The sequence below is a fragment of the Heterodontus francisci genome, chromosome 19 (genome assembly GCF_036365525.1).
Source record: "Heterodontus francisci isolate sHetFra1 chromosome 19, sHetFra1.hap1, whole genome shotgun sequence".
NCBI lineage: Eukaryota > Metazoa > Chordata > Chondrichthyes > Heterodontiformes > Heterodontidae > Heterodontus > Heterodontus francisci.
This window is the reverse complement of record NC_090389.1, coordinates 10104557-10132460: the sequence shown is the minus strand read 5'-3', so window position 1 is coordinate 10132460 and position 27904 is coordinate 10104557. Positions and strand designations below refer to the sequence as shown.

The 27904-nt window shown below is 48.1% G+C and overlaps 1 protein-coding gene across 2 annotated transcripts in view; it reads left to right on the top strand.

The window, feature by feature from the left end:
* LOC137379947 (aminoacylase-1-like) overlaps window positions 1-10934 on the top strand; it is a 172112-nt gene extending 161178 nt beyond the window's left edge. For both annotated transcript variants that reach the window (XM_068051356.1, XM_068051358.1), the window contains exons 14-15: window positions 3258-3318; window positions 7958-10934. In XM_068051356.1, the coding sequence (XP_067907457.1) occupies window positions 3258-3318; window positions 7958-8122 (226 nt within the window). In that variant the 3' untranslated portion in view covers window positions 8123-10934. The remainder of the gene's footprint in view (window positions 1-3257; window positions 3319-7957) is intronic.
* The last annotated feature ends 16970 nt before the right edge of the window (window positions 10935-27904 follow it).

Genomic DNA, 27904 nt, shown 5'->3' with positions numbered 1-27904 from the left:
TGTTACTGTGAGAGAGTGGACACTGAGCTGTGGGTGTGTGTTACTGTGAGACTGGACACTGAGCTGTGGGTGTGCCTTACTGTGAGACTGGACACTGAGCTGTGGGTGTGCGTTACTGTGAGACTGATCACTGAGCTGTGGGTGTGTGTTACAGTGAGACTGGACACTGAGGTGTGGGTGTGCGTTACTGTGAGACTGGACACTGAGCTGTGGGTGTGCGTTACTGTGAGACTGGACACTGAGCTGTGGGTATGTGTTACAGTGAGAGACTGGACACTGAGCTGTGGGTGTGTGTTACTGTGAGACTGGACACTGAGATGTGGGTGTGTGTTACTGTGAGACTGGACACTGAGCTGTGGGTATGTGTTACAGTGAGAGACTGGACACTGAGCTGTGGGTGTGTGTTACAGTGAGAGACTGGACACTGAGCTGTGGGTGTGCGTTACTGTGAGACTGGACACTGAGCTGTGGGTGTGCGTTACTGTGAGACTGGACACTGAGCTGTGGGTATGTGTTACAGTGAGAGACTGGACACTGAGCTGTGGTTGTGCGTTACTGTGAGACTGGACACTGAGCTGTGGGTGTGTGTTGCAGTGAGACTGGACACTGAGCTGTGGTTGTGTGTTACTGTGAGACTGGACACTGAGCTGTGGGTGTGTGATCCTGTGAGACTGGACACTGAGCTGTGGTTGTGTGTTACTGTGAGACTGGACACTGAGCTGTGGGTGTGTGTTACTGTGAGACTGGACACTGAGCTGTGGGTGTGCGTTACTGTGAGACTGGACACTGAGCTGTGGGTGTGTGTTACTGTGAGACTGGACACTGAGCTGTGGGTGTGCGTTACTGTGAGACTGGACACTGAGCTGTGTGTGTGTGTTACTGTGAGACTGGACACTGAGCTGTGGGTGTGCGTTACTGTGAGACTGGACACTGAGCTTTGGGTGTATGTTACTGTGAGACTGGACACTGAGCTGTGGGTGTGCGTTTCTGTGAGACTGGACACTGAGCTGTGGGTGTGTGTTACTGTGAGACTGGACACTGAGCTGTGGGTGTGTGTTACTGTGAGACTGGACACTGAGCTGTGGGTGTGCGTTACTGTGAGACTGGACACTGAGCTGTGGGTGTGTGTTACAGTGAGACTGGACACTGAGCTGTGGATGTGCGTTACTGTGAGACTGGACACTGAGCTGTGGGTGTGCGTTACTGTGAGACTGGACACTGAGCTGTTGCTGTGCGTTACTGTGAGACTGGACACTGAGCTGTGGGTATGTGTTACAGTGAGAGACTGGACACTGAGCTGTGGGTGTGTGTTACTGTGCGACTGGACACTGAGCTGTGGGTGTGTGTTACTGTGAGACTGGACACTGAGCTGTGGGTGTGTGTTACTGTGAGACTGGACACTGAGCTGTGGGTATGTGTTGCAGTGAGAGACTGGACACTGAGCTGTGGGTGTGTGTTACTGTGAGACTGGACACTGAGCTGTGGGTGTGTGTTACTGTGAGACTGGACACTGAGCTGTGGGTGTGCGTTACTGTGAGACTGGACACTGAGCTGTGGGTGTGCGTTACTGTGAGACTGGACACTGAGCTGTGGGTGTGTGTTACTGTGAGACTGGACACTGAGCTGTGGGTGTGCGTTACTGTGAGACTGGACACTGAGCTGTCGGTGTGCGTTACTGTGAGACTGGACACTGAGCTGTGGGTGTGCGTTACTGTGAGACTGGACACTGAGCTGTGGGTGTGTGTTACTGTGAGACTGGACACTGAGCTGTGGGTGTGCGTTACTGTGAGACTGGACACTGAGCTGTGGGTGTGCGTTACTGTGAGACTGGACACTGAGCTGTGGGTGTGCGTTACTGTGAGACTGGACACTGAGCTGTGGGTGTGTGTTACTGTGAGACTGGACACTGAGCTGTGGGTGTGCGTTACTGTGAGACTGGACACTGAGCTGTGGGTGTGCGTTACTGTGAGACTGGACACTGAGCTGTGGGTGTGCGTTACTGTGAGACTGGACACTGAGCTGTGGGTGTGCGTTACTGTGAGACTGGACACTGAGCTGTGGGTGTGCGTTGCTGTGAGACTGGACACTGAGCTGTGGGTATGCGTTACAGTGAGAGACTGGACACTGAGCTGTGGGTGTGCGTTACTGTGAGACTGGACACTGAGCTGTGGGTGTGTGTTACTGTGAGACTGGACACTGAGCTGTGGTTGTGTGTTACTGTGAGACTGGACACTGAGCTGTGGGTGTGCGTTACTGTGAGACTGGACACTGAGCTGTGGGTATGTGTTACAATGAGAGACTGGACACTGAGCTGTGGGTGTGTGTTACTGTGAGACTGGACACTGAGCTGTGGTTGTGTGTTACTGTGAGACTGGACACTGAGCTGTGGGTGTGTGTTACAGTGAGACTGGACACTGAGCTGTGGGTGTGCGTTACTGTGAGAGACTGGACACTGAGCTGTGGGTGTGTGTTACAGTGAGACTGGACACTGAGCTGTGGGTATGTGTTACAGTGAGAGACTGGACACTGAGCTGTGGGTGTGTGTTACTGTGAGACTGGACACTGAGCTGTGGGTGTGCGTTACTGTGAGACTGGACACTGAGCTGTGGGTATGTGTTACAGTGAGAGACTGGACACTGAGCTGTGGGTGTGTGTTACTGTGAGACTGGACACTGAGCTGTGGGTGTGCGTTACTGTGAGACTGGACACTGAGCTGTGGATGTGTGTTACAGTGAGACTGGACACTGAGCTGTGGGTGTGTGTTACTGTGAGACTGGACACTGAGCTGTGGGTGTGTGTTACTGTGAGACTGGACATTGAGCTGTGGTTGTGTGGTACTGTGAGACTGGACACTGAGCTGTGGGTGTGTGTTACAGTGAGAGACTGGACACTGAGCTGTGGGTGTGTGTTACTGTGAGACTGGACACTGTGCTGTGGCTGTGTGTTACTGTGAGACTGGACACTGAGCTGTGGGTGTGTGTTACTGTGAGACTGGACACTGAGCTGTGGGTGTGTGTTACAGTGAGAGACTGGACACTGAGCTGTGGGTATGTGTTGCAGTGAGAGACTGGACACTGAGCTGTGGGTGTGTGTTACTGTGAGACTGGACACTGAGCTGTGGGTGTGTGTTACTGTGAGACTGGACACTGAGCTGTGGGTGTGTGTTGCAGTGAGACTGGACACTGAGCTGTGTGCATTTCGGAGGACTCAGCTTTTGTCTGTGGGGCCTGCCTTACTTTTTTGTGTCTTCTTTTCAGGGACATGACCCTGCAGTGTGAGATCTTCCCTGCCGCCACGGACAGTAGATTCATTCGGGCTGTGAGTACCCTGCTGAAACCTAATCCTTGAATTGAGTGTCTGTCCTAGTCTTTCTCACTACTGGCTGGTGGAGGGGATGTGTGTAGCCGCTAGTATCAGGATGTTTGTTTTGGGATTCCGGGGGGTGATTGGAGTTCTGAGGGGATTTTTAGGTTTGTGGGAGCTGTGGGCATTGTCTGGGGTGAGGTTTGTTTTATTTATTCTTGGGCTGTAGGTGTCACTGTCAAGTCAAGCACTTATTGCCCATCTTTAATTGCTATCTTCTTCACAACTGAGTGGCTTGCTTGTCTATTTCTGAGGGCAGTTAAGATTCAGCCACATTGCTGTGCATCAGGAGTCACATGGAGGTCAGTCCAGGTAAGGAGGACGGATTTCCTCCCTTAAAGGACATTAGCGAACCAGCTCAGTGTTTACAAAATCTGGTCGTTTGTAAGGGTCACCATTACTGATACTTGCTTTTTATTCAAGATTTATTTAATTCACTGAATTGCGAACCGGGCTGAATATAGTAGGTTCAAAAAACAAATAAGGGAAGTAAAGAGAGAGTTTGAGAAGAGATTCGCAGCTAACATTAAAGGGAATCTTCTATTGGCTTATGCACAGTAAAAGGATGATAAAGGAGAAGTGGGGCCGATTAGGGACCTACAAGGGGATTTGTGCATAGAGGCAGAGGGCCTAGCTGAGGTACTAAATGAATACTTTGCATCAGTCTTTACCAAGGAAGACGGTGCTGCCCAAGTACTGGTGAAAGAGGATGTAGTTAAGACACTGGATGGGCTAAAAATTGATGAAGAGGAGGTATTAAATAGGCTGTCTGTACTCAGGAACAGATGAGCTGTATCCAAGGATACTGAGGGATGTCAGGGTGGATGTTGCGGAGGCACTGGCCATAATCTTCCAGTTCTCCTCAGATCCAGATGTGGTGCCAGTGGACTGGAGAATTGCAGATGTTACTCCCTTCTTCAAAAAAAGGTGTAAGGACAAGTCCAGCAACTACAGCCAGTTAGTTTAACCTCGGTTGTGGGAAAGCTTTTAGAAATGATAATCTTTGATATTAACAGTCACTTGGACAAATGTGGATTCATTAAGGAAAGCCAGCACGAGTTTGTTCAGGGAAAATCATGTTTGACGAACTTGCTTGAGTTTTTTTGTTGAGGTAACAGAGAGGGTTGATGAGGGTAATGCAGTTTCTTTGTGTACATGGACTTTCAAAAAACATTTGAAAAAGTGCCAAGTAACAGGCTTGTCAGCAAAGTTAGAGCACATGGAATAAAAGAGACAGTCGCAGCATGGATATGAAATTGGCTGAGTGACAGGAAACAGAGAGTAGTGGTGAATGTTTGCTTTTTGGACTAGAGAAAGCTACATAATAGTAGTGTAAAGGGCAGTGAGGGGCAGGAGTTCCTAGAATGTGTTCAGGAAAATATTGTACAACGGTATGTTTCCAGTCCAACGAGGGGGAGGCACTGCTAAATCTGGTTCTTGGGAATGAGGAGGGTCAAGTGGATCAAGTGTCAGGAGGAGAACTTTTAAGGGATAGTGATCATTGTATCATCAGGTTTAGGTTGGCTATGGAAAATGACAAAGAACAATCTAGATTAAGAATAATTAACTGGGGGAAAGCCAACTACAATGGGGTAAGAATGAATCTGGGCCGATTAAATTGAAGTCAAAGGTTAGCAGACAAAACAGTTGCTGAACATTGGGCTATCTTCAAAAAAGAGATAGTTCAAGGTACTCAAGGTACATTCCCTGGAAGGGGAAAGGTACAGCAAACAAATTCAGAGCTCCCTGGATGACAAAGAGATAGAGATTAAGATGAAGAAAAAGTGTGCTAATGACATTCATCAAGTAGATAATACAATGGAGAACCAGGCTGAATATAGAAGGTTCAGAGGGGAAGTGAAAAAGCAAATCAGAGAAGCTAAGAGGGATTATCAAAAAAGACTGGCAGCTAACAAAAAAGGGAATTCCAAAGTCTTCTATAGGCATATAAATAGTAAAGAGGTGGTAAAAGAAGAAGTAGGGCCAATTAGCGACCAAAAAGGGGATTTACACATGGAGACAAGGGACGTAGCTGAGGTATTAAATGAATTCTTTGCATCTGTCTTACCAAGGAAAAAGATACTACCTAGGCCACAGTGGAAGAGGAGGTAATTAATATACTAGGATTTAAAATTGATAAGGAGGAGGTATTAGATAGGCTGTCTCTACTTAAAGTGGATAAAGCACCAGGGCCAGATGAGATGCATCCAAGGATACTGAGGGAAGTGAGAGTGGAAATTGCGGAGGCACTGGCCATGATTTTCCAGTTTCCTTTGACTTGGGTGATGCCAGAGGACTGGAGAATTGCAAATTTTACACCCTTGTTCAAAAAAGGATGTAAAGATAAGCCCAGCAACTACAAGCCAGTCAGTTTAACTTGTGTGGTGGGGAAACTTCTGGAAACAATAATTCAGGTCAAAATTAATAGTCACATGGACAAATGCGAATTAATTAAAGAAAGCTAGCACAGATTTGTTAAGGGAAAATAGTGTTTCACTAACTTGTTGGAGTTTTTTGAGGAGGTAACAGAGAGGGTTGATGAGGGCAATGCTGTTGATGTGGTGTATATGGACTTCCAAAAGGCAGTTGATACAGTGTCACAAAACAGACTTGTGAGCAAAGTTATTGCTCATGGAATAAAAGGGATGGTAGCAACATGGATGCGAAATTGGCTGTGTGACAGGAAATAGAGAGTAGTGGTTAATGGATGTTCTTTGGGCTGCAGGAAGGTTTCTAGTGGAGTTCCCCAGGGGTCAGTGTTGGGACCTTTGCTCTTTCTGATATATATTAATGAGCTAGACCTTGGTGTACAGGGCAGTTTCAGAATTTGTGGATGATACGAAACTTGGAAGCATTGTGAACTTTGAGGAGGATAGTGCAGGACATAGACAAGTTGGTGGAATGGTCAGACAGATGGCAGATGAAGTTCAATATGGAGAAGTGTGAAGTGATTCATTTTGGTAGGAAGAACATGGAGAGACAATAAAAAATAAAGGGTACAAGTCTAAAGGGGGTGCAGGAGTAGAGGGACTTGGGAGTATTTGTGCACAAATCATTCAGGATTGCAGGGAAGGTTGAGAAACTGCTTTATAAAGCATATGGGATCCTCAGCTTTATAAATAGGGGCATAGAGTAAGTTATGATAAACCTGTATAAAACACTGGTGCAGCGTCAACTGAAGTGTTGCGTCCAGGAATCCTTTAGGAAGGATGTTAGGGCATTTGAGAGGGTGCTGAAAAGATTTACGAGAATGGTTACAGAAATGAGGAGTTTCAGTTATGTGGATACATTGGAGAAGCTCGGTCTGTTCTTGGAGAAGTGAAAATTAAGAGGAGACTTGATCGAGGTGATGAAAATCATGAGGGGTCTGGACAGAGCAGATGGGGAGAAACTGTTCCCATTGACGGAAGGATCCAGAAACCAGCGGACATGATTTAAGGTGATTGGCAAAAGAAGCAGAGACAACATGAGGAAAATCTTTTTTACGCAGTGAGTGGTTAGGATCTGGAATGCACTGCCTGAGCGTGTGGTGGAGGTACATTCAATCGAGGCTTTCAAAAGAGAACTGGACAATTATCTGAAGAGAAAAAATTTGCAGGGCTACGGGGAAGTGGGACAAGAGGAGTTGTCCTCACAGAGAGCCAGCATGGACATGATAGGCCAAATGGCTGTACTGCATTCATTCTATGATTCTCAGTTCCCCAGCTGCTGTTGTGGGGATTGAACTCAGGTCTCTGGGTCATTAGTCCAGGCCTCTACATTACTCGTCCAGCAACATAAGCACTATGCTACAGGGGGCGGGCGTGGGGGGTGGTTGGGTGTCTGGGGTGTGTTTGGGGGAGTGATGTTTGAGGGTGGTATTGGGTGGGTTTGGGGGTGTTTGGGGGAGTTGGGGAGGTGGTATTGTGTGTGTGGGTGGGTTTGGGGGTGTTTGGGGGAGTTGGGGGGGTGGTGTTGGAGGTGGTATTGTGGGTTTGGGTGTTTGGGGGAGTTGGGGGGTGGTGTTGGAGGTGGTATTGTGTGTGTGGGTGGGTTTGGGGGTGTTTGGGGGAGTTGGGGGTTGGTGTTGGAGGTGGTATTGTGTGTGTGGGTGGGTTTGGGGGTGTTTTGGGGAGTTGGGGGGGTGGTGTTGGAGGTGGTATTGTGTGTGTGGGTGGGTTTGGGGGGAGTTGGGGGGGGTGGTGTTGGAGGTGGTATTGTGTGTGTGGGTGGGTTTGGGGGTGTTTGGGGGAGTTGGGGGGGTGGTGTTGGAGGTGGTATTGTGTGTGTGGGTAGGTTTGGGGGTGTTTGGGGGAATTGGGGTGGTGGTGTTGGAGGTGGTATTGTGTGTGTGGGTAGGTTTGGGGGTGTTTGGGGGAGTTGGGGGGGGTGGTGTTGGAGGTGGTATTGTGTGTGTGCGTGGGTTTGGGGGAGTTGAGGGGGTGGCGTTGGAGGTGGTATTGTGTGTGTGGGCGGGTTTGGGTTTCTGGGGGGGGGGTGTTTGGAGGGCTGGGTTGGGGGAGAGGGAGCTGTTTTGTGTGGGAGGTGGGTTTGTGGGTTGCGGGGGGATTTATCTTGCTGTCAGGCTGTGACCTGCTCCTCTCTCCCTCGACAGAAAGGTTACCCGGCAATCGGGTTCTCGCCCATGAACCGGACTCCCATCCTGCTGCATGATCACAATGAGTTCCTGAACCAGAGGATCTTCCTGACCGGGATTGACATCTACACCAGACTGATCCCCTCTCTCGCCACAGTGCCGCCCCTCGAGAGTGAAGCCTGAGAGAACAGCCCTCCAAAACCTGGCCCTCACCCCACCCTCCAATCCCGACCTCCCCCTCACTCCTTCTCGCAAACCCACACTCTACCCCCACCCTACCCCTCTCCCTGACCACTCACACCCTCCTCTCCCACCCCCACATCCCCTCCTCCTCTCCCCCCACACCCCCTCCCCCTCTCCCTGACCACTCACACCCTCCTCTCCCACCCCCACATCCCCTCCTCCTCTCCCCCCCCCACATCCCTCCTCCTCTCCCCACCATACCCCCTCTCCCTCTCTCCCTACACCCCCACCTGCTCGAACCTCCTCCTGCTCCTCTCCAGCCCCTGCTCCTCTCTCTCCACACCCCTCCCCCTCTCTCCTCACAGCCCCTCCACCCCACAACCCTCCCTCCCTCTCTACCCAACCTCTCCCCAACCCCCTCCCCGTCTCTCCCCAACCCCCTCCCCGTCTCTCCCCAACCCCCTCCCCGTCTCTCCCCAACCCCCTCCCCGTCTCTCCCCAACCCCGTCCCCGTCTCTCCCAAACCCCCTCCCCGTCTCTCCCCAACCCCCTCCCCGTCTCTCCCCAACCCCCTCCCCGTCTCTCCCCAACCTCCTCCCCGTCTCTCCCCAACCCCCTCCCCGTCTCTCCCCAACCCCCTCCCCGTCTCTCCCCAACCCCCAACCCGTCTCTCCCCAACCCCCTCCCCATCTCTCCCCACACCCCCTCCCCCTCTCCCCACACTCCCTCCCCCTCTCCCCACAACCCCTCCCCCTCTCCCTAATACCCTACCACTGTCTCCCTACCCCCCCCTCACTCCACACCCTGTCCCCATCTCCTCCCCTTCCCCTGTCCCCCATCCCAACCCACCTCTCTCCCTAGCCCCCTCCCCACACCCTCTCCTTGCTGCAGTTTTGGATCTCCTAGAGAATTACCTCACTAACCGAATGTTTGATTATTACTCAGGCTTTTAACATATTGTCATCAGCCTTTCCAAGTTGAATGTCACCGGGAATGTTATCGATCATCTTACTCTTTTTACACTTTTTAGTTGACTGGGCTTTACTCGGGGAAAGCTTTCTAGACTTTTAATGTGTTTGCTCCATCCAGGAGAGTTTAAAAAAAATTTTCCACCCCAGCCTCACTTACTCACGCTCCCCTCTTTAAGCTGTTGCTATGCTGGAACACGATTACCCTTATCCTTCAGTTACTCACCCCAAGACTTGCTGTGCAAGGCAGTGAGTGCCAGGGGATTATTTGACTGTGGAGGCATCACAGCATATCCAATAACTGTAGCAGAAATGTCCCTCTCCTCCCACCAGCAGCCGTGACCTTCCAAGACCGGGATCAGATCAGTTAATGGAGAACAGTGGGAGCTTTGGAATTCTCTTGTCTTCTTCTCAGCGGATACAGCCGCTGTAACGATGTTTCAGTCACTCCCTCATCATCTCCCTGCCTGGGAGGCAGAGTCATTTTCAGTAGCACTTTATTACAAATTTATTTCTGAAGCTGCGTCTCTGAGGCGATGTGTAAGGAGAGGAGAGAGAGCAGGACCCAGAGAACAGAGAGAGAGAGCCAGATCCCAGAGAACAAAGAGAGAGAGAGCCAGATCCCAGAGAACAAAGAGAGAGAGAGAGAGAGCTGGATACCAGAGAACAGAGTTTGCGAGCTGGATTCCCAGAGAGACAGAGAGAGCAGGATGCTAGCACCTGGACCAGCCATATAAATACCATGGCTACAAGAGCAGGTCAGAGGCTGCATATTCTATGGCAAGAAACTCACCATCTGACTCCTTAAAGCCTGTCCACCATTAATAAAAGGCACAATTCAGGAGCGTGATGGAATGCTGTCCACTTGCCTGGATGGTTGCAGCTCCAACAACACAGAATTAGCTAAACACCATCCTGGACAAAGCAGCCCACTTGATCGGCACCCCATCCACCACCTTGAACATTCACTTCCTGAACCACCAGTGCACAGTGGCAGCTGTGGGTGTACCTACCTCACATGGACTGCAGTTGTTCAAGAAGGCAGCTCACCACCACCTTCTTAAGGGCAATTAGGGATGGGCAATAAAATGCTGGCCTTGCCAGCAATTCCTAAGTGCTGGAAAAAGTAGAGGGAAGCAGGGTGTAGAGGCAGCAGCACAATCCCAGCAGAGATAGAGAAGCTGGGTTAGAGGCAGCAGCATGATTCCAGCAGTGAGAAACTGGGTGTAAAGGCAACATCACGATCCCAGCAGAGAGAGAAGCTGGGTGTAGAGGCAGCAGCACGGTCCCAGCAGAGAGAGAGAAACTGAGTGTAGAGGCAGCAGCACGATCCCAGCAGAGAGAGAGAAGCTGAGTGTAGAGGCAGCAGCACGATCCCAGCAGAGAGAGAGAAGCTGAGTGTAGAGGCAGCAGCGTGATCCCAGCAGAGAGAAGCTGTGTGTAGAGGCAGCAGCACGATCCCAGCAGAGAGAGAGAAGCTGGGTGTAGAGGCAGTAGCATGATCCCAGCAGAGGGGGAAGTTGGGTTTAGAGGCAGCAGCACGATCCCAGCAGAGAGAAGCTGGGTGTAGAGGCAGTAGCATGATCCCAGCAGAGGGGGAAGTTGGGTTTAGAGGCAGCAGCACGATCCCAGCAGAGAGAAGCTGAGTGTAGAGGCAGCAGCATGATCCCAGCAGAGAGAGAAGCTGGGTGTGGAGGCAGTAGCAGGATCCTGGAGAATATGTGAAGAAGGTGACTGTGTTCTTGGGAAAATTTAGGATTTGAATCTGATTTAAATATGATTTTTTTCTTCCAAAATAAAGCTTGATTGTAGCGCCCTTGAAAGCAATGGGCTGCAGAACCTGAGCACCTGACTGTCTGCTGTTTCTGTCTCTTTCTATTGCTGCATCCGTATTACCAAGTAAACACAAACAGGCCAATCGGCCCAACAGGCCCATACGAGCCTCCTCTCACTCCTCTTCATCTCGCCCTATCATCCTATCAACACTCAGCATGAATCTGATTGAATGTTTTGAAGTGGTGACTAAAGTAATGGACGGGGAATGTCTCTGAATGTTATTTATATTGACTTTCTGAAGGTATTTGATAAAGTCCCTATTAGAGACTGTTTGCTAAAGTTGAGGCTCATGGAATTGAGGGCAAATTATTAACCTGATTAGGAAATTGGCTCAGTGGCGGGAGACAGAGTACTGATAATGGGCAGGTACTCTAATTGGCAGGATGTAGCAAGTGGTGACTTGCAAGGCTCTGTGTTGGGGTCTCAACTAGTCACCCATATTTATGTATTTATTGACAACTTCAATGATCGGATAGAAAGATGCATATCTATATTTGACACAAGGATAGGCAGCATTGTTAGCAGAGTAGTTGGAAGTGTGAAAGAGATATTGAGAGATTAAGTGAATGGGCAAAACGGTGGCAAATGGATTTCAATATAGGCAAATTTGAGGTCATCCACTTTGGACGCAAGAAGGATAGAACAGGATACTTTCTAACTGGTGAAATGCTGGAAACAGTGGAGGTCCAAAGAGACTTGGGGGTACGGGTACATAGAGCATTAAAATGTCATGAACAAATACAGAAAATGATCAAAACGTCTAATGGAATGCTGGCCTTTATATCCAGAGGACTAGAATACAAGGGGGTAGAAGTCATGCTTCAACGATACAAAGCCCTGGTTAGACCACACCTGGAATATTGAGAGCAGTTCTGGGCATCAAACCTTAGGAAAGATTATATTGGCCTAAGAGTGAGTGCAGTGGAGATTTGCTAGAATGATAGCTGAACTCCAAGGGTTAAATTACTAGAAGAGATTACACAAACCAGGGTTGTATTTGCTGGAATTTAGGATGTTAATGGATGCTCTGATTGAAGTTTTCAAGATATTAATGGGAACAGTTAGGGTAAATGTAGAGAAGCTATTTCAGCTGGGGCATAGTATAAAAATTAGCCGGACCTTTCAGAAGTGAAATTCGGAAAAACATCTACACACTAAGAGTGGTAGAAGTTTCGAACTCTCCTATAAGCAGCAATTGGCGCTGGAACAATTGTTAATTTTAAAATCTGAGATTGATGGATTGTTGTTAACCGAAGGTAGTAGGGGAATGGGGCAAAGGCAGGTATATGGAGTTAGATCGCAGATCAGCCAAGATCTTATTGAATGGTGGAACAGGCTCGAGGGGCTGAATGGCCTCTTCTTGTTCCTGTGTTTGTATATTTTATTCCTTCCTTGCTTGTGCTTAGTGCCAGTTGTGGTTCAGTGGGTAGCACTCATGCTGCTGAATTAGGAGGTGTGGCTTCAAGCCCATTCCAGAACTTAAACACAAATATCAAGGCTGGACTTCTGTGCTGCACTGTCAAAGGTGGCGTCCTTCAGATGTGATATTAACTGAGGTCCTGTCTCCTCCCTGTGGTGGATGGAAAACATCCCATGGCACTATTTCAAAGAACAGCCAGGGAGTTATCCTCAGTGTCCAGCTGAATATTTATCCTTCCTTATTTTCTTCCTTTTCTGCATTACTAATCTAAACCTTATAATACGATGCTCCGTGACAGACACATGGTCCACTTGGCCGACCTCATTCCCCAGCATCGGATCCAGCAATGCCTCCTTCCCAGTTGGACTGAGAACGTACTGGTCAAAGAAGTTTTCCTGAACACATTTCAGAAATTCCGCCCCCTCCTTTTCCTTTACCTTATCCCAATCACTGTTTGGGTAATTAAAGTCCCTCAGCATCACCACTCTATAGTTTTTGCACATTTCTGTCATTTCCCTGCAGATCTGCTCTTTTATCTTTCTCTCATGATTTGGATAAATTGTAGCACTCAGCAAAGATACACTCCAGTGAGAAAGAAAGACTCTACAAGAAGGATACATTATCTATGGCTAACTAAGGAAGTTAAAGATAGTTGTTTGGTTGTACTGAACTTGGGTATGGATGAAAATACATTTTGTCAAAGCTTTTCGTCTTGCACTCATCAGGACAATTGGCATGAAAACCAATATAAGGGAAAGCAACAAAGTTACACTGTATGAGAAGAGAGTGCTGGTTGGTTGGCAAGTGAACTCTGGTAGAGGCATTGCCATGGAGAATGCACCAGTTTATGGCGACTGACAGTGAACTGGCAAGCTTGTTTAAAATTTAAACCAGGTGGCTTGACTGGTCAAGGCATTGCCCTGAGGAATGAGCCAGCAAATGGCTGTCACTGTTTTGTTTAGCTGAAACAGTTGCAATGTGTATACATTTTCTTTCTGTCTGCAATGTTTATTAATATATGTAACTTCCAGTACGCGCACATGCACCACACTGCAAGCCCAACTGAGAATCTAAAATTGATTGTCAGTGAAATTCTTAGCACCCAGAGGATTGTTTAGCAAATGTCCAATCGCAGAATCACATCTAATGTTGGACACTGCGTTTCGAGTTTTGCAAGCACGGGTTGGTTGGGTATGGCCTGTACCGTGCCTGTTGCATGTCCCTTCCGCAGTTTCTTCTCTCTAAAGCAGACAGGCACCTGAGTTTGAACAGTGCAGGACCCAAGTGAGGGTCTGTCTCTCTCTGTCCCCAGGCCACCCTGCAAGACCGACCCTGCCTGCTGGCTGCAAAACATCCAAGTCTATCATTTGCTGCAGAAAGAGACCCCAGGAAGAAAACCATCTACCTCACTGTCTCCAAGAAAACCCTCAACCAGTTGGCCACCTCTACCAGCTAGAAACCTCAGGACCACAAGTTCAGCTGGAAGACAACTGAATTACCAGACTCCACAGACTGTACATTGGTTGGATTAGAGTCCGGAACAATAATAATCTATTATTAACTCTGTAACCTATTTGTGTGTGTGATTCTCGTCTGTGTGTGTGTGAAAGTTGGAGCATAGTTTATCATTTTGCTTAGATTGGCTTTTGGTTTTAAGTATGATAAACTAACCTCTTTCTTGCTAAACTCAAGAAAACCTATCCGTTTGGCATTGCTAGCGGTGGAACTACCCCTAGCTCAGGACTGAGTGCTGAGCTCTTAAAGTTCTTCCAGTTGATACCAAAGTTCAATGAGGGAAAGGTGGAAGCATTTTTCATCTCTTTTGAAAAGCTTGCAAAATTGCTGCACTGGCCAGCAGCGAACTGGACCTTGCTATTGCAGAGCAAACTAATAGGAAAAGCCCATGAGGTTTATTCACTGTTGCCAGATGAGAGTTCATCAGACGATAAGATGACCAAAAATGCTATCCTGTGTGCATACGAGCTGGTGTTGGAGGCGACTGCCAAAAATTCCGAACCCTCCGAAAGCAGCCTGAACAAAATTACCTCGAGTTTGAAAGTGTTAAGCATCTCACTTTTGACCAATGGATACAGGCATTCAAGGTACAGCCCACATATGAAACCCACAGAGAGGTGATCCTTCTCGAGGAGTTCAAAAACTCTTTCCATTAGAACCCACATAGAGGAACAAAGGGTTCTAAGAGCTAGGCAGGCAGCAACCCTGGTGGATGAATTTATGCTCGTCCACAAACCCTTGCCCCAAGAAAAACCCTTCCCTAGCCACGTCCAGCAACCCAAAAAGGATAAAAGGTGGGAGGGTCACAGGAGGGTGAACAGCCATGGATGAGAAATGAGAGCTGGAAACACAGTGGGCTGTCCTCAGGCCAAAAAGGAAGGTGCTGCGAACAGGAGTGATGCCCGAATGCCTGTGTGCTTCCACTGTAACAAGGTAGATCACCTTCAAGCTGACTGCTAGAAGTTATGGGGAAACCCGTAGGATTAATCAGGGCACACCAGACCAGTGCAGGAAAAGGGGCTCGAATGGAAAGCATAGCAGAGCCGGCTGTAAGATCCAGTAAGTATACCGCTGTGAGTGTGGGAAAATGTAACAAAATCCCTGAGAGTTACCAGGATTTTGTGTCTAGAGGAAAAGTGACCCCATACTCCTTGAGTAGGCGGATAAGCCCATAGTCATACTGAGGGATAGAGGGACCACCCAATCCCTTCTGCTGAGAAAAGGCATGACCTTTCCCCCAGAGAGTGCATTGAATGCTAAAGTGTTAGTAAATGGTATGAGAGGATATGTGGGATGCAGCAGTGAGAAGGAGGGGGCGTGAGGGAGTGGGGAACAGAAGTGGCGATCACGAAAGGGAGCGGGGTACAGTTGGGGGCGTGTGGAGGTGGCGATCACAGCAGGTGAGGGGTGAGGAGGTTTCAGTTCAATTTGTTTTTTTGTGATAAATTGACCAGCGCCATTTTTATCACTAGCAGCTGCCTGAGACATTGCAGACAATGACGGTTCAGTCGATCAGGCTGGTTTCATTGTCAGCCATTAGTAAAAGGGCTTACTGGCCAGTGCTTGAAAGTTCCTTTCGCTAAAATTTACCTGCAGAGTAAGCTGGTCACCAGGGTAGTGACAGTCGGAATCATTCTGAGCTTACCCACGCAGGGGGTAGACCTATTGCTGGGCAATGACTTAGCAGGAAGCGCAATATTGTACCCAGAGGGTCCAGAGCAGTCCATGGAGACAGGAGAAACAGAGGGGAGAAAACAAAACACTGTAAAACTGCTGAGGGCTGGGGAAGTCCCAAAAATCCCACAGGAGGTGATAAAGCCAGAAGAATTTAAAAGGGCCCAGATAGAGCCAAAAAGATATTAAAAAGCTAAGATAAAAGCCAAAAAAAAACTGACAGAAAAGCAACCGAGATATGGTTAGCTGAAACCTTTTCTAAAGGTTTAAATAGGGATCAGGATAGTTCCCAAACAGGAAAGCCAAGAGTGAGGGAGATGCCTCACCTGGTTGAAGTGCCACAGGGGATTGCAGTGGAAGCTGGACAACCAACTGCGAGCAGTCGCAGGGAGAAACCTATCTCTGAAATAAAAGGAAAAGGGAAGCTAACATACCCTAAAGTAAACCTCATCTGTGAAAATCACAAGAAAACTAAAAGTGAGGTCAGCATGGATCCATCCACTGAGGAATCACACAAACAGGTTCCAAATCCAAAACTAATCAAACCCAACCATTTAGAGTCAGAATTCAGCAAAAACAGAGGCTAATAAACAATGTATCCCCACCCATTATCACCCTGGAAGTAAGAAATATTAATGTGCCAGAACCTGAATGGTTAACACCATGTATTTTGGAAGCAGTAGTTAAGGGGTTAAAGCTTGTACACACAGGGAACCTCACAATATGCAGTAAAATAAATTTGCATACTGCAAGCTGCACCAACAATTCCTAATTTAATATAAACTGCTGCAAGAGAAACTACAACCCCATTTGACAACACGTAACCAAAAAAAAAGCACAATTTTTTGATGGTACCTTATCCAAAGGAAAGATGTTGAAAAATGTAAACTTGAATCTCAAATGCCTGTTGCAAGCAATGGCAGCTGCAGCAGTTGTAAGATGGAGGAGTGACTGAAACGAATATGTACAGTGGTGTGACCCTAAACTTTCTTACTGTTTCTTTTTCCCTCTTTCTAAGCCCAGTAAACATTAAAATAAAATCCACCCACACCGGAAGTGCGATGATACAACAATCATGGACTAATTCTGAAGAATTATGAAAAACAGACTTTGAAAAATTATTTTAAAAAGTGAACAATGGTCCAAAATGGTGGCTGAAGAAAAAAGGGATTGGCCTTTTGTGTATTCAAACTGTCTGACAAGGACAAAGGACAAATCTTCAAAGCTGAATGGTTAACAGAATTCATCCTACACCTATCCTAAAATATTCCAGAATTGAATGTCTTCTTCTGAAACAAAGAGGGTGTGAAGTAGCCACGTCCTGGGCCATTGTGCAATCACCATGGATAAAGAAACCAGAGCATCTTCTGTTGTGACCAGGTGAGAAGGGGTCTAGGGGTACCCTCTCAGCCTTTGCCTGGTTTAACCATAACCGCGTTTAATTTTAAAACACCATGTTTTTAGCTCCCCCTCAGTGAATCCTTGTTCACTTGTAAGGCAAAGAAATCAACCAGACAGGTTTTCTTAGATTTAAACAAGAAAGGTGGAAGTTTATTAACCTTAAACTCTAATTCGGTTAAAGACTATGAATATGTGACATGACCTCACTAGCATGCATACGCGATAAACACATGCAGATAGACAGGAAAAGTAGAAAGAGTAAAGGTGAAAAGTTTGAGACACTAGCTGGTATTTATTTACGGTCCTTTGAGTTTGATGTAGAGTCTTTGATTTCCAGTAAGTCTTGCTGTTTCTTTGGGGCCCAGTGCACACTTTAAAACTTGTTTCGATGTGGGAGTCTTTTCTCACTTGAGGTTTAAATGACTTCAGTGGATCCGGAGATTCGTGAGAGAGAGAGGGAGAGAGCTAGCCAGGAGAAAGGCTATCTTCATGTTCAGTTGCAATCGAACTCAAATTGTTCTGTGGGCAGTTCGAAACCAAACCTGGGCCAGCAGATTAGTCATGTGACTAGTTTTTTTTGACAAACCCTCCTGCGTTTTTGTGTATTCCTTTCATCTTAGCAGACACCGGCAGTGGAGGGGGCGGGGTGCGGCGGGGGTGCGGTATGGAATGCTGGCTTGTTCCACAGTCAACGTCTGGTGATCAAAATCCATTTGGGCTAATTGGATCAGGGAGCCGTTCTATTGTCTCTCCAGGCACTGTCTATTAGTATGCAAATTTTTCCAGCTACTGCTGATCTCTTTAAACAATTCATCGCTTCAGTCCAGCAACAGTTTAAAATTAATGTTTCACGTGAAGAAATTAATATGCCTCATTCTTGGCAGATGGGGTATTCATGATACTGCTAACAGGAGGTGAGAGATAACAGCTTAAAAAGCCAGACAACCAGAAAGAGAGAGAGAGAGAGAGAGACTCACCCAGGAATAGAGCAACATTCTAACAGCTAGTGTTCCAGCTGAACTAGGAAGCACATGCCCTGCTGAAAAAAATCCAACATCTCCATTATACAGCAGTGAGAGCTAGAAGTAACCCACCATCTTCAACAGAACCTTCAATCAAGAGAAAAATCTACAATTATTTTTAGGCCTGCATCCATCTAGAACTTGATTCTCAAGAGAATTCAAAAGATTTATTGTAACCTCCCCCCCCCCCCCCCCCCCACCCCATTGAAAGCCCACCTTCCATTTTCCCTTCTCGATCTGTTTCTTGTATGTGTGTGAGCGAATGTGTGAGTGGATGTGGTTGTGACAATTTTTGGGATAAGGCATATTGGTTAATAAGCAATTGATTTTCTGTTTTTTAAAAAAACCTACGAGAAAACCTGTCACTGTCTGTTTAATTGAAAAAATAAAACACCTAATGGCTAAACTCTAATGTAAATACATTCGCTGCAGTCAGATGGAGAGTTGAACAGTGGGAACCACCCATATCACACCACGTGGCTGTAACATTAGGGTCTTAAAGAAAATGGCAGCTGAGATGCATTGGTTATAGTTTTCCAAAATTCCCCAGATTCTGGAAAGGTCCCATCAGATTGGAAAATAGCCAATGTAACTCCTGTATTCAAGAAAGGAGGGAGACAGAAAGCAGGAAACTATAGACCAATTATCCTAACATCTGTCATAGGATTATAGCAGGGCACTTAGAAACTCTGAATGTAATCAAATAGAATCAACATGGTTATGTGAAAGGGAAGTCATGTTTGACTAATTTATTAGAGTTCTTTGAGAAAGCAACAAGCAACATGTATAAAGGGAAACCTGTAGATGTGGTGTACCTGGATTTCCAAAGGTGTTTGATAAGATGCCACATCAAAAGTTATTAAACAAAATAAGAGTCCATAATAAATAATTAATAAGAGTAACATATCCGCCTAGATAGAGGAAAGGTTAGCTAACAGGAAACAGAGTAGGGATAAAATGTATCATTTTTGGGTAAGTAGTGGGTGCCACAGGGATCAATGCTGGGGCCTCAACTATTTACAATGTATATCAATGACTTGGATGATGGGACCAAATGTATGTTCGCTAAATTTGCTGATGACACAAAGATAGGTAGGAGCGTAAGTTGTGAGGAGGATATAAGGAGTCTGCAAAGTGATTTAGGTAGGTTAAGTGAGTGGGCAAACATTTGGCAAATGGAGTATAATGTGGGAAAATGTGAACTTGTCCACTTTGGCAGGAAGAATAGAACAGCAGAATATTATTTAAATTGAGAGAGATTGCAGAACTCTGAGGTACAGAGGGATCTGGGGGTCCTGGTACATGAACTGCTGGTGTTTATTGCAAGGAGAACAGAATATAAAAGTAAGGAAGCTTTGTTACAGTTGTACAATTGCATTAGAAGCAGTTCAGAGAACGTTCACTTGACTGATACCTGGGATAGGGGGTGTTATCTTATGAGGAAAGATTGGACAGGTTGGATCTGTTATTGGAGTTTAGAAGAATGAGAGGTGCCTTGATTGAAACATCTAAGATCCTGAGGGGATTTGACAGGGTGGATGCTGAAAGGATGTTTCCCCTTGTGGGAGAGACTAGAACTAGGGGACACAATTTAAAAATAAGGGGTCGCCCATTTAAGTCGGAGATGAGAAGTTTTCTCTCAGAGGGTTGTTAATCTGTGGAATTCTCTTCCCCAGAGAGCAGTGGAGGCAGGGTCATTGAATATCTTTAAGGCTGAGTTAGATAGATTCTTGATTGATAAGGGAGTCAAAGGGTATCGGGGGTAGTCTGGAAAGTAGAGTCGAGGCCACCATCAGGTCAGCCATGATCTCCCTCCAGCGTTCTGGAATGGAGATTCCCAGTGATCCAGAATAGAGATCCCTCCCAGTGATCTGGAATGGAGACTCCAAGCGATCGGAATGGGGACCCCAAGCGATCGGAATGGGGACCCCCAGTGCTAGGCACTCTCGTTCCTCCAGCTCCCCTGGTACCAGTAGGTCTGCAATTTACTATAATCCCTCAGTAGATGGCGCTTTAATACAGCAAATGAACTGATAGAGAATTGTTTGGGACACACTGTCTCTTCTCTTCATCCACTCCTTCTGTGTGCATGTCTCTGTGTCACTTACACTGTCATGTGTTATTCTGTGTCTCTGTCTCCACCTGTGAATGAGTGTCTAAACGCTCAGTGTGTGTTTGTATCTCTGTGTTTGTGTGTGTATCTTTCCCCGTGTGTGAGTGTGTGTCTGTATATGCATGTATATCTCTCCATGTGTGTGCGTGCGCGCGCGTATATACCTCTCTCAGTGTGTGTGTATATCTCTGTGCGTGTGTATGTGTCTGTGTATCTCTCTGGGTGTGTATGTGTGTGTATCTCCGTGCGTGCATGTATATTTCTCTCCATGTGTGTGTGTGTGTGTGTCTCCCTCCATATGCGTGCATCTGTGCGTATTTCTCTCCGTCTGTGTATATGTGTATATCTGTCTCCGTGTGTGTGGGTGTGTGTCTGTGTCTGTCTCTCTCTCCATGTGTATGTGTGTGTGTCTCTCTCTCTTTCTCTGTGTGTGGGTGTGTGAGTCTTTGTGTGTATCTCTGTGTGTGGGTGTGGGAGTCTGTGTGTGTGTGTATCTGTGTGTATATCTGTGTGTGTGTTTGTCTGTGTGCATCTCTCTCCGTGTGTGTGTCTCTCTCCATATATATGTGTGTGTGTATGTTTCTCCGTGTGTGTGTGTGTGGGGGGGGGGGTTGTTTCTCTCCGTGTGTATGTTTGTGTATCTCTCTCAGTGTGTGTTTTCCTCTCACCATGTGTGTGCGTGTGTGTGTATCTCCGTGTGTGTGTGTGTCTCTCTCCGTGTGTGTGTGCGGGGCGGAGGGGGGCGGGGTGGTGGTTGGGGTGTTGTGAGTCTCTGTGTTTGTGTCTGTGTCTCTCTGTCCATGTGTGTGTGACTCTCCGTGTGTGTGTGTGTGTCTCTGTTTTACTCTCCGTGTGTGTGTGTGTCTCTCTCTCTCTGTTTGACTCTCCGTGTGTGTGTGTGTCTCTCTCTCTCTCTGTGTATGACTGTCCATGTGTGTGTGTGTGTCTCTCTCTGTGTATGACTGTCCATGTGTGTGTGACTCTCCATGTGTATGTGTGTGTGTCTCTGTCTCTCCGTGTGTGTGCGTGCCTCTCTCTCTCCATGTGTGTCTCTCCGTGTGTGTGAATCTCTCTATGTGTGTGTGTGTGTGTGTTTGTGTGTGTGCTTGCACATCTATGTGTGTCTCTCTCCGTGTGTGTGTGTGTCTCTTTCTCTCCGTGTGTGTGTGTGTCTCTCTCTCTCTCCGTGTGTGTGTGTCCCTCACTGTGTGTGTGTCTCTCTCTCTCCGTGTGTGTGTGCGTGTGTGTGTGTGTCTCTTTGTCTCTCCGTGTGTGTGTCTCTCTCTCTCCATGCGTGTGTGTGTCTCTCTCTCTGTCCGTGTGTGTGTGTGTGTCTCTCTCTCTCCGTGTGTGTGTCTCTCTCTCTCTCCGTGTGTGTGTGTGTGTGTCTCTCTCTCTCCGTGTGTGTGTGTCTCTCTCTCCGTGTGTGTGTGTGTGTCTCTCTCTCTCTCTCTCCGCGTGTGTGTGTGTCTCTCTCTCTCTCCGTGTGTGTGTCTCTCTCTCTCCGTGTGTGTGTGTGTGTCTCTCTCTCCGCGTGTGTGTCTCTCTCTCTCCGTGTGTGTGTGTGTGTCTCTCTCTCTCCGTGTGTGTGTGTGTCTCTCTCTCTCTTCGTGTGTGTGTCTCTCTCTCTCTCCGTGTGTGTGTGTGTCTCTCTCTCCGCGTGTGTGTGTCTCTCTCTGTGTGTGTGTGTGTGTGTCTCTCTCTCTCTCCGCGTGTGTGTGTCTCTCTCTCTCCGTGTGTGTGTGTGTCTCTCTCTCCGTGTGTGTGTCCCTCAATGTGTGTGTCTCTCTCTCTCCGTGTGTGTGTGTGTCTCTCTCTCTCTTCGTGTGTGTGTCTCTCTCTCTCTCCGTGTGTGTGTGTGTCTCTCTCCGCGTGTGTGTGTCTCTCTCTCTCCGTGTGTGTGTGTGTGTCTCTCTCTCTCTCTCTCCGCGTGTGTGTGTCTCTCTCTCTCCGTGTGTGTGTGTCTCTCTCTCTCCGTGTGTGTGTCCCTCAATGTGTGTGTGTGTCTCTCTCCGTGTGTGTGTGTGTCTCTTTCTCTCCGTGTGTGTGTGTGTCTCTCTCTCTTTCTCTCCGTGTGCGTGTGTCCCTCACTGTGTGTGTGTCTCTCTCTCTCCGCGTGTGTGTGTCTCTCTCTCTCCGTGTGTGTGTGTCTCTCTCTCTCCGTGTGTGTGTGTCTCTCTCTCTCCGTGTGTGTGTCCCTCAATGTGTGTGTCTCTCTCTCTCCGTGTGTGTGTGTGTCTCTCTCTCTCTTCGTGTGTGTGTCTCTCTCTCTCCGTGTGTGTGTGTGTGTCTCTCTCCGCGTGTGTGTGTCTCTCTCTCTCCGTGTGTGTGTGTGTGTGTCTCTCTCTCTCTCTCTCCGCGTGTGTGTGTCTCTCTCTCTCCGTGTGTGTGTGTCTCTCTCTCTCCGTGTGTGTGTCCCTCAATGTGTGTGTGTGTCTCTCTCCGTGTGTGTGTGTGTGTGTCTCTTTCTCTCCGTGTGTGTGTGTGTCTCTCTCTCTTTCTCTCCGTGTGCGTGTGTCCCTCACTGTGTGTGTGTCTCTCTCTCTCCGTGTGTGTGTGTGTCTCTCTCTCTCCGTGTGTGTGTCTCTTTCTCTCTGTGTGTGTGTGTGTCTCTCTCTCTCTCTCCGTGTGTGTGCGTCCCTCACTGTGTGCGTGTCTCTCTCTCCGTGTGTGTGTGTGTGTGTATCTCTCTTTCTCTCTCCGTGTGTGTGTGTCTCTCTCCATGCGTGTGTGTGTGTCTCTCTCTCTCTCCGTGTGTGTGTGTCTCTCTCTCTCTCTCTCCGTGTGTGTGTCTCTCTCTCTCTCTCCGTGTGTGTGTGTGTGTCTCTCTCTCTCTCCGCGTGTGTGTCCCTCAATGTGTGTGTGTCTCTCTCCGTGTGTGTGTGTGTCTCTCTCTCTCTCCGTGTGTGTGTCCCTCAATGTGTGTGTGTCTCTCCGTGTGTGTGTGTGTCTCTCTCTCTGTGTGTGTGTGTCCCTCACTGTGTGTGTGTATTTCTCTCTCCGTGTGTGTGTCTGTCTCTGTGTGTGTGTGTGTCCCTCAATGTGTGTGTGTCTCTCCGTGTGTGTGTCTCTCTCTCCGTGTGTGTGTGTGTCCCTCACTGTGTGTGTGTCTCTCTCTCCGTGTATGTGTGTCCCTTCACTGTGCATGTGTGGGCATGCCAGCTGTTTGTGCAGGCACACAGGAACAGGAGGAGGCCATTCACCCCTCCTGGCTGTTCCGTCATTCAATGAGATCATGGCTGATCTGTGACCTAACCCAATATACCCGACTTTGCCTCACATCCCTTAATACAAAATTAACAAAAATCTATCAATCTCAGATTTAAAATTAACAATTGATCTAGCATCAATTGCCACTTGCAGAAGAGAGTTCCAAATTTCTACCACCCTTTGTGTGAAGAATTGTCTCCTAATTTCACCCCTGAAAGGCCTGGCTCTAATCTTTAGACTGTTCCCCGACTCTGAGACTCTTCAATCAGTGGAAATAGTTTCTCCCAATCTACCCTAACGTGTTCCCCTTCATACCTCAACATCTTTCCTCAAATCACCCCATAACCTTCTGAATTCCAGGGAATACAACCCTAGTTTGTTTAGTCTCCTTGTAGCTTAACCTTTGGAGTGCAGTTATCATTTTGGTAAATCTACGCTGCTCTCCCTCCAAGTCCAGCACATCTTTCCTCAGATGTGGTGCCCAGAACTGCTCTCAGTACTCCAGGTGTGGTCTAACTAGCGTTTTATAACTCCATCATAACGTCCCTGCTCTTACATTCTATGCCCTTCCTAACCACCTTATCTGTCTGTGCTGCTGTCTTAAGTGCTCGATGGACAAGTACACCAAGGTCCTTCTGACCCTCTGTACTTCCTATGGTCCAACCATCCATTGTGTATTCCCTTGACTTGTTAGTCCTCCCAAAATGCATCACTTCACACTTCTTCAGTTTCCACATATGGCTGCAAGAGCAGAGATGACACTTCATCCTTATGTCTGTGGCTCCTGCCTCGCTATCTCTGCTCGCCCTGCCTCCCTCCTCTCTCATGATCTCTGAAGCCTCCTCCTCAGGGGTGGTCATCAGCCTGAGGTCAGGGACCCCTCCTCATGTCTTAGCACATTTATGCTGGTTGTGGCTTTGTTTATCCTGCAGCAGACAGTGCAGATTGAATGCCATGGCAAATGATACATTACAACCATTGCATACATGCATCAACATTACTCATTCTGCATTGGCTTTCACACGACATATCCAATCACATAAACAATGCCAATCTTCATCATTTAGTAGATGGCACCAAGGCTGCTCACGCATTCCACTGCATTCCTTGCGTACCCTCAGACTTAAAGACACGGAGCCATGGAAGAAATCAATGGAGCAGCCTCGCCAGGACCACTTACCCTCACTGGTCTGAGAAAGTCATTGACTCGCTTGCGGCACTGCACCCATGTTCTAAGAGTTATGCCACAGTTCGAGACCTCCTCTGCTCCCTCTATTCAGGCCACCTTGCTGAGGTGGGAGGGCCTTCGCACTCCATCTGCAGGGAGGAGGATGTCCTGTCTTTCCCCGACGGGCGGAATGAGAACCTGCAGGGAGGCATCACTGAACCGTGGAGCAGGACGCTGCCTGCTGGCTGCCATGTCATTCACTTTGACTGTAGGGAAAATAAATGATATGAAGTTGGTGGTGACTTTCATAAAACAAGGGAGGCAAAAACATTTTGATTTGAGTAAAATCTTCAATTTGTTATTCTGAAGATATTTACATGAAAGGAAGGTTGCTGCTCCCTGAGGCTGAAAGCACAGAATGTTTTATATCTGTGACAATCATGGTGTTTGGGGCAGTGACGGGTTCCACCAATGAAAGGCCGCCCCTGTCGCATGATCCCTGTCCTCCATGCCTGTCGCTGCATGGCTAATTTAAAGACAAAATCGCCTGGGAAACGGGATTTGCGGCGGAAGCAGAAGTAACGACAACTTCCGATCCCATTGTCGGGAATGCCACGGCAATGATAAGATTCCACCACAGTGAGAGGGAGAGAGAGGGAGAGAGACACAGGGAGAGAGAGACACACAGGGAGCTCTGAATTTGTTTGCCCTACCTTTCCCCTTCGAGGGAACATATCTTGACTGTGTCCAAACTGTCTCTTCTTTGAAGGTAGCCCATTGTTCAGTTACCGTTTTTCCTGCCGACCTTTGACTCCAATTTATTTGTCCCAAATTCATTCTTAGCTCATTGAAGTTAGCTTTCCACCAGTTAATTATCCTTAACCTGGATTGTTCCTTGTCCTTTTCCATAGTCAGTCTAAACCTTATGATACAATGATCACTGTCCCCTAAATGTTCCCTTACTGACTCTTGATCCACTTGGCCCTCCTCATTCCCAAGAACCAGGTCTAGCAGTGCCTCCTTTCTCATTGGACTGCAAACATACTGCTGTAGAAAATTTGCCTGAATATATTCCAGGAACTCTTGCGCCTTACTGCCCTTTACTTTAATACTACCCCAGTCTATGTTTGCATAGTTAAAGTCCCTCATTATAGCGACCCTATAATTTTTGCACCTCTCTGTAATTTGTTCCTCCACATCTTTCCCCCTAGTTAGTGGCCTATAGACAACACCGAGCAATGTAACTGCATCTTTTTTGTTCCTTAGCTTGAGTCAAATTGTCCCTCTCAGTCATCCTTTCTCTCCAGCACTGCAATGCTCTCCTTAATCAATACTGCCAGCCCTCCCCCTTTTTTCCTTTTCCTATCTGTCCTGAACACTTTGTATCCAGGAATATTCAATACCCAGTCCTGCCCTTTTTGAGCCGGGTCTCTGTTACAGCCAGTCGTACTCTTACTGATCCCTATTGTAAATAACTCAGCCCAGTTTAACCATATTTCCTTAAGCCAATTGCTTCCCATCAGCAAGACTTTGTTCTACCAATAGCAAGTAATGGGATGCATCATCATTTTCCACCCTAACACTAACTTCACCTCACACTGGAATATTGTTATTGGAATAACTAGTCAGTTTCACACCAGATTTGCGTAAGGGAATGTGACTTAGGGAGTTCTGCTGCAGCTGGATCAACGATGAAAATAAGTTGTGAATCTCCAACTTTCATTTTTACTGTGGGCACGGGAATCATATCTTGAGCTCTTTTACTCTCATCTTCCATGTGCTGTTTTATTTGCTCTCGGACATAGTACAACTCATGATTTTCCTGCTCGATAACATCAACGTCTGTTTCCAGATGTATCATATGTGCATTCAAGGACTTCCAGGCTCCTGAACTAGCTTTAGGTCCAACACGACCTCGACCTGGTGCATTGCTGTGACCTGCAGATTTACTGTTTCCTCTACTCCTGCATGCTGACTGGGTATGACCAACTTTCCCACAGGCAGAGGACTTTGACTGGAAATGGGAGCATTTGGATGGATGGTGGCTACCATGGCAACAAAAAGATCTGAATTTCTGACTCTGAGTCTATGAACTTGGCTCTCATGGCCTGGTTCCTGCTGAAATCCAGTGAACCTCCCCTGCCAGCTCAGGAAAAGAACTTTCTTGCAATCTGCAACTAGGAGATGAGGGAGAAAACGAGGGGGGTGGGATGAGGGAGAAAGTGAGGGGGATGAGGAGGATGAGGGGGAAAACAAGGGAGGGGATGAGGGGGAACCGAAGGAGAGGATGAGGGGGAAACCGAGGGAGAGGATGAGGGGGAACCGAGGGAGAGGATGAGGGGGAAACCGGGGGGGGGGGAGATGAGGGAGAAAGTGAGGGGGATGAGGGGGAAAACGAGGGAGGGGATGAGGGGGAACCGAAGGAGAGGATGAGGGGGAAACCGAGGGAGAGGATGAGGGGGAAACCGAGGGAGGGGATGAGGGGGAACTGAGGGAGAGGATGAGGAGGAACCGAGGGAGAGGATGAGGGGGAAACCGAGGGAGAGGATGAGGGGGAAACTGAGGGAGGGGGTTAGGGAGAAACCGAGGGAGGCGATGAGGGGGAACCGAGGGACAGGATGAGGGGGAAACCGAGGGAGGGGGTTAGGGAGAAACCGAGGGAGGGGATAAGGGGGTCAAGAGGGAGGGGATGAGGGGGAACCGAGGGAGAGTATGAGGGGGAAACCGAGGGAGGGGGTTAGGGAGAAACCGAGGGAGGGGATGAGGGGGAACCGAGGGAGAGGATGAGGGGGAAACCGAGGGAGAGGATGAGGGGGAAACCGAGGGAGGGGGTTTGGGAGAAACCGAGGGAGAGGATGAGGGGGAAACAGAGGGAGGGGATGAGGGGAAACTAAAGCTCAGGGAATGATTAGCAAAGGACTAATGATAGCCGCAAGGAGATTCAATTCCACCAGTAACTAGGCTGTTCCTTCTTTGGCATGTGACCCATTCACCTCTTTACTGGCCACTCCTCCCTCAGTGTCACTCCCACTCTCCCCCATCCTGCCTCCTCCCTCAGTGTCACTCCCACTCTCCCCCATCCTGCCTCCTTCCTCAGTGTCTCTCCCACTCTCCCCCATCCTGCCTCCTCCCTCAGTGTCACTCCCACTCTCCCCCATCCTGCCTCCTCCCTCAGTGTCACTCCCACTCTCCCCCATCCTGCCTCCTTCCTCAGAGTCTCTCCCACTCTCCCCCATCCTGCCTCCTTCCTCAGTGTCTCTCCCACTCTCCCCCATCCTGCCTCCTTCCTCAGTGTCACTCCCACTCTCCCCCATCCTGCCTCCTTCCTCAGTGTCTCTCCCACTCTCCCCCATCCTGCCTCCTTCCTCAGTGTCTCTCCCACTCTCCCCCATCCTGCCTCCTCCCTCAGTGTCACTCCCAGTCTCCCTCATCCTGCCTCCTCCCTCAGTGTCACT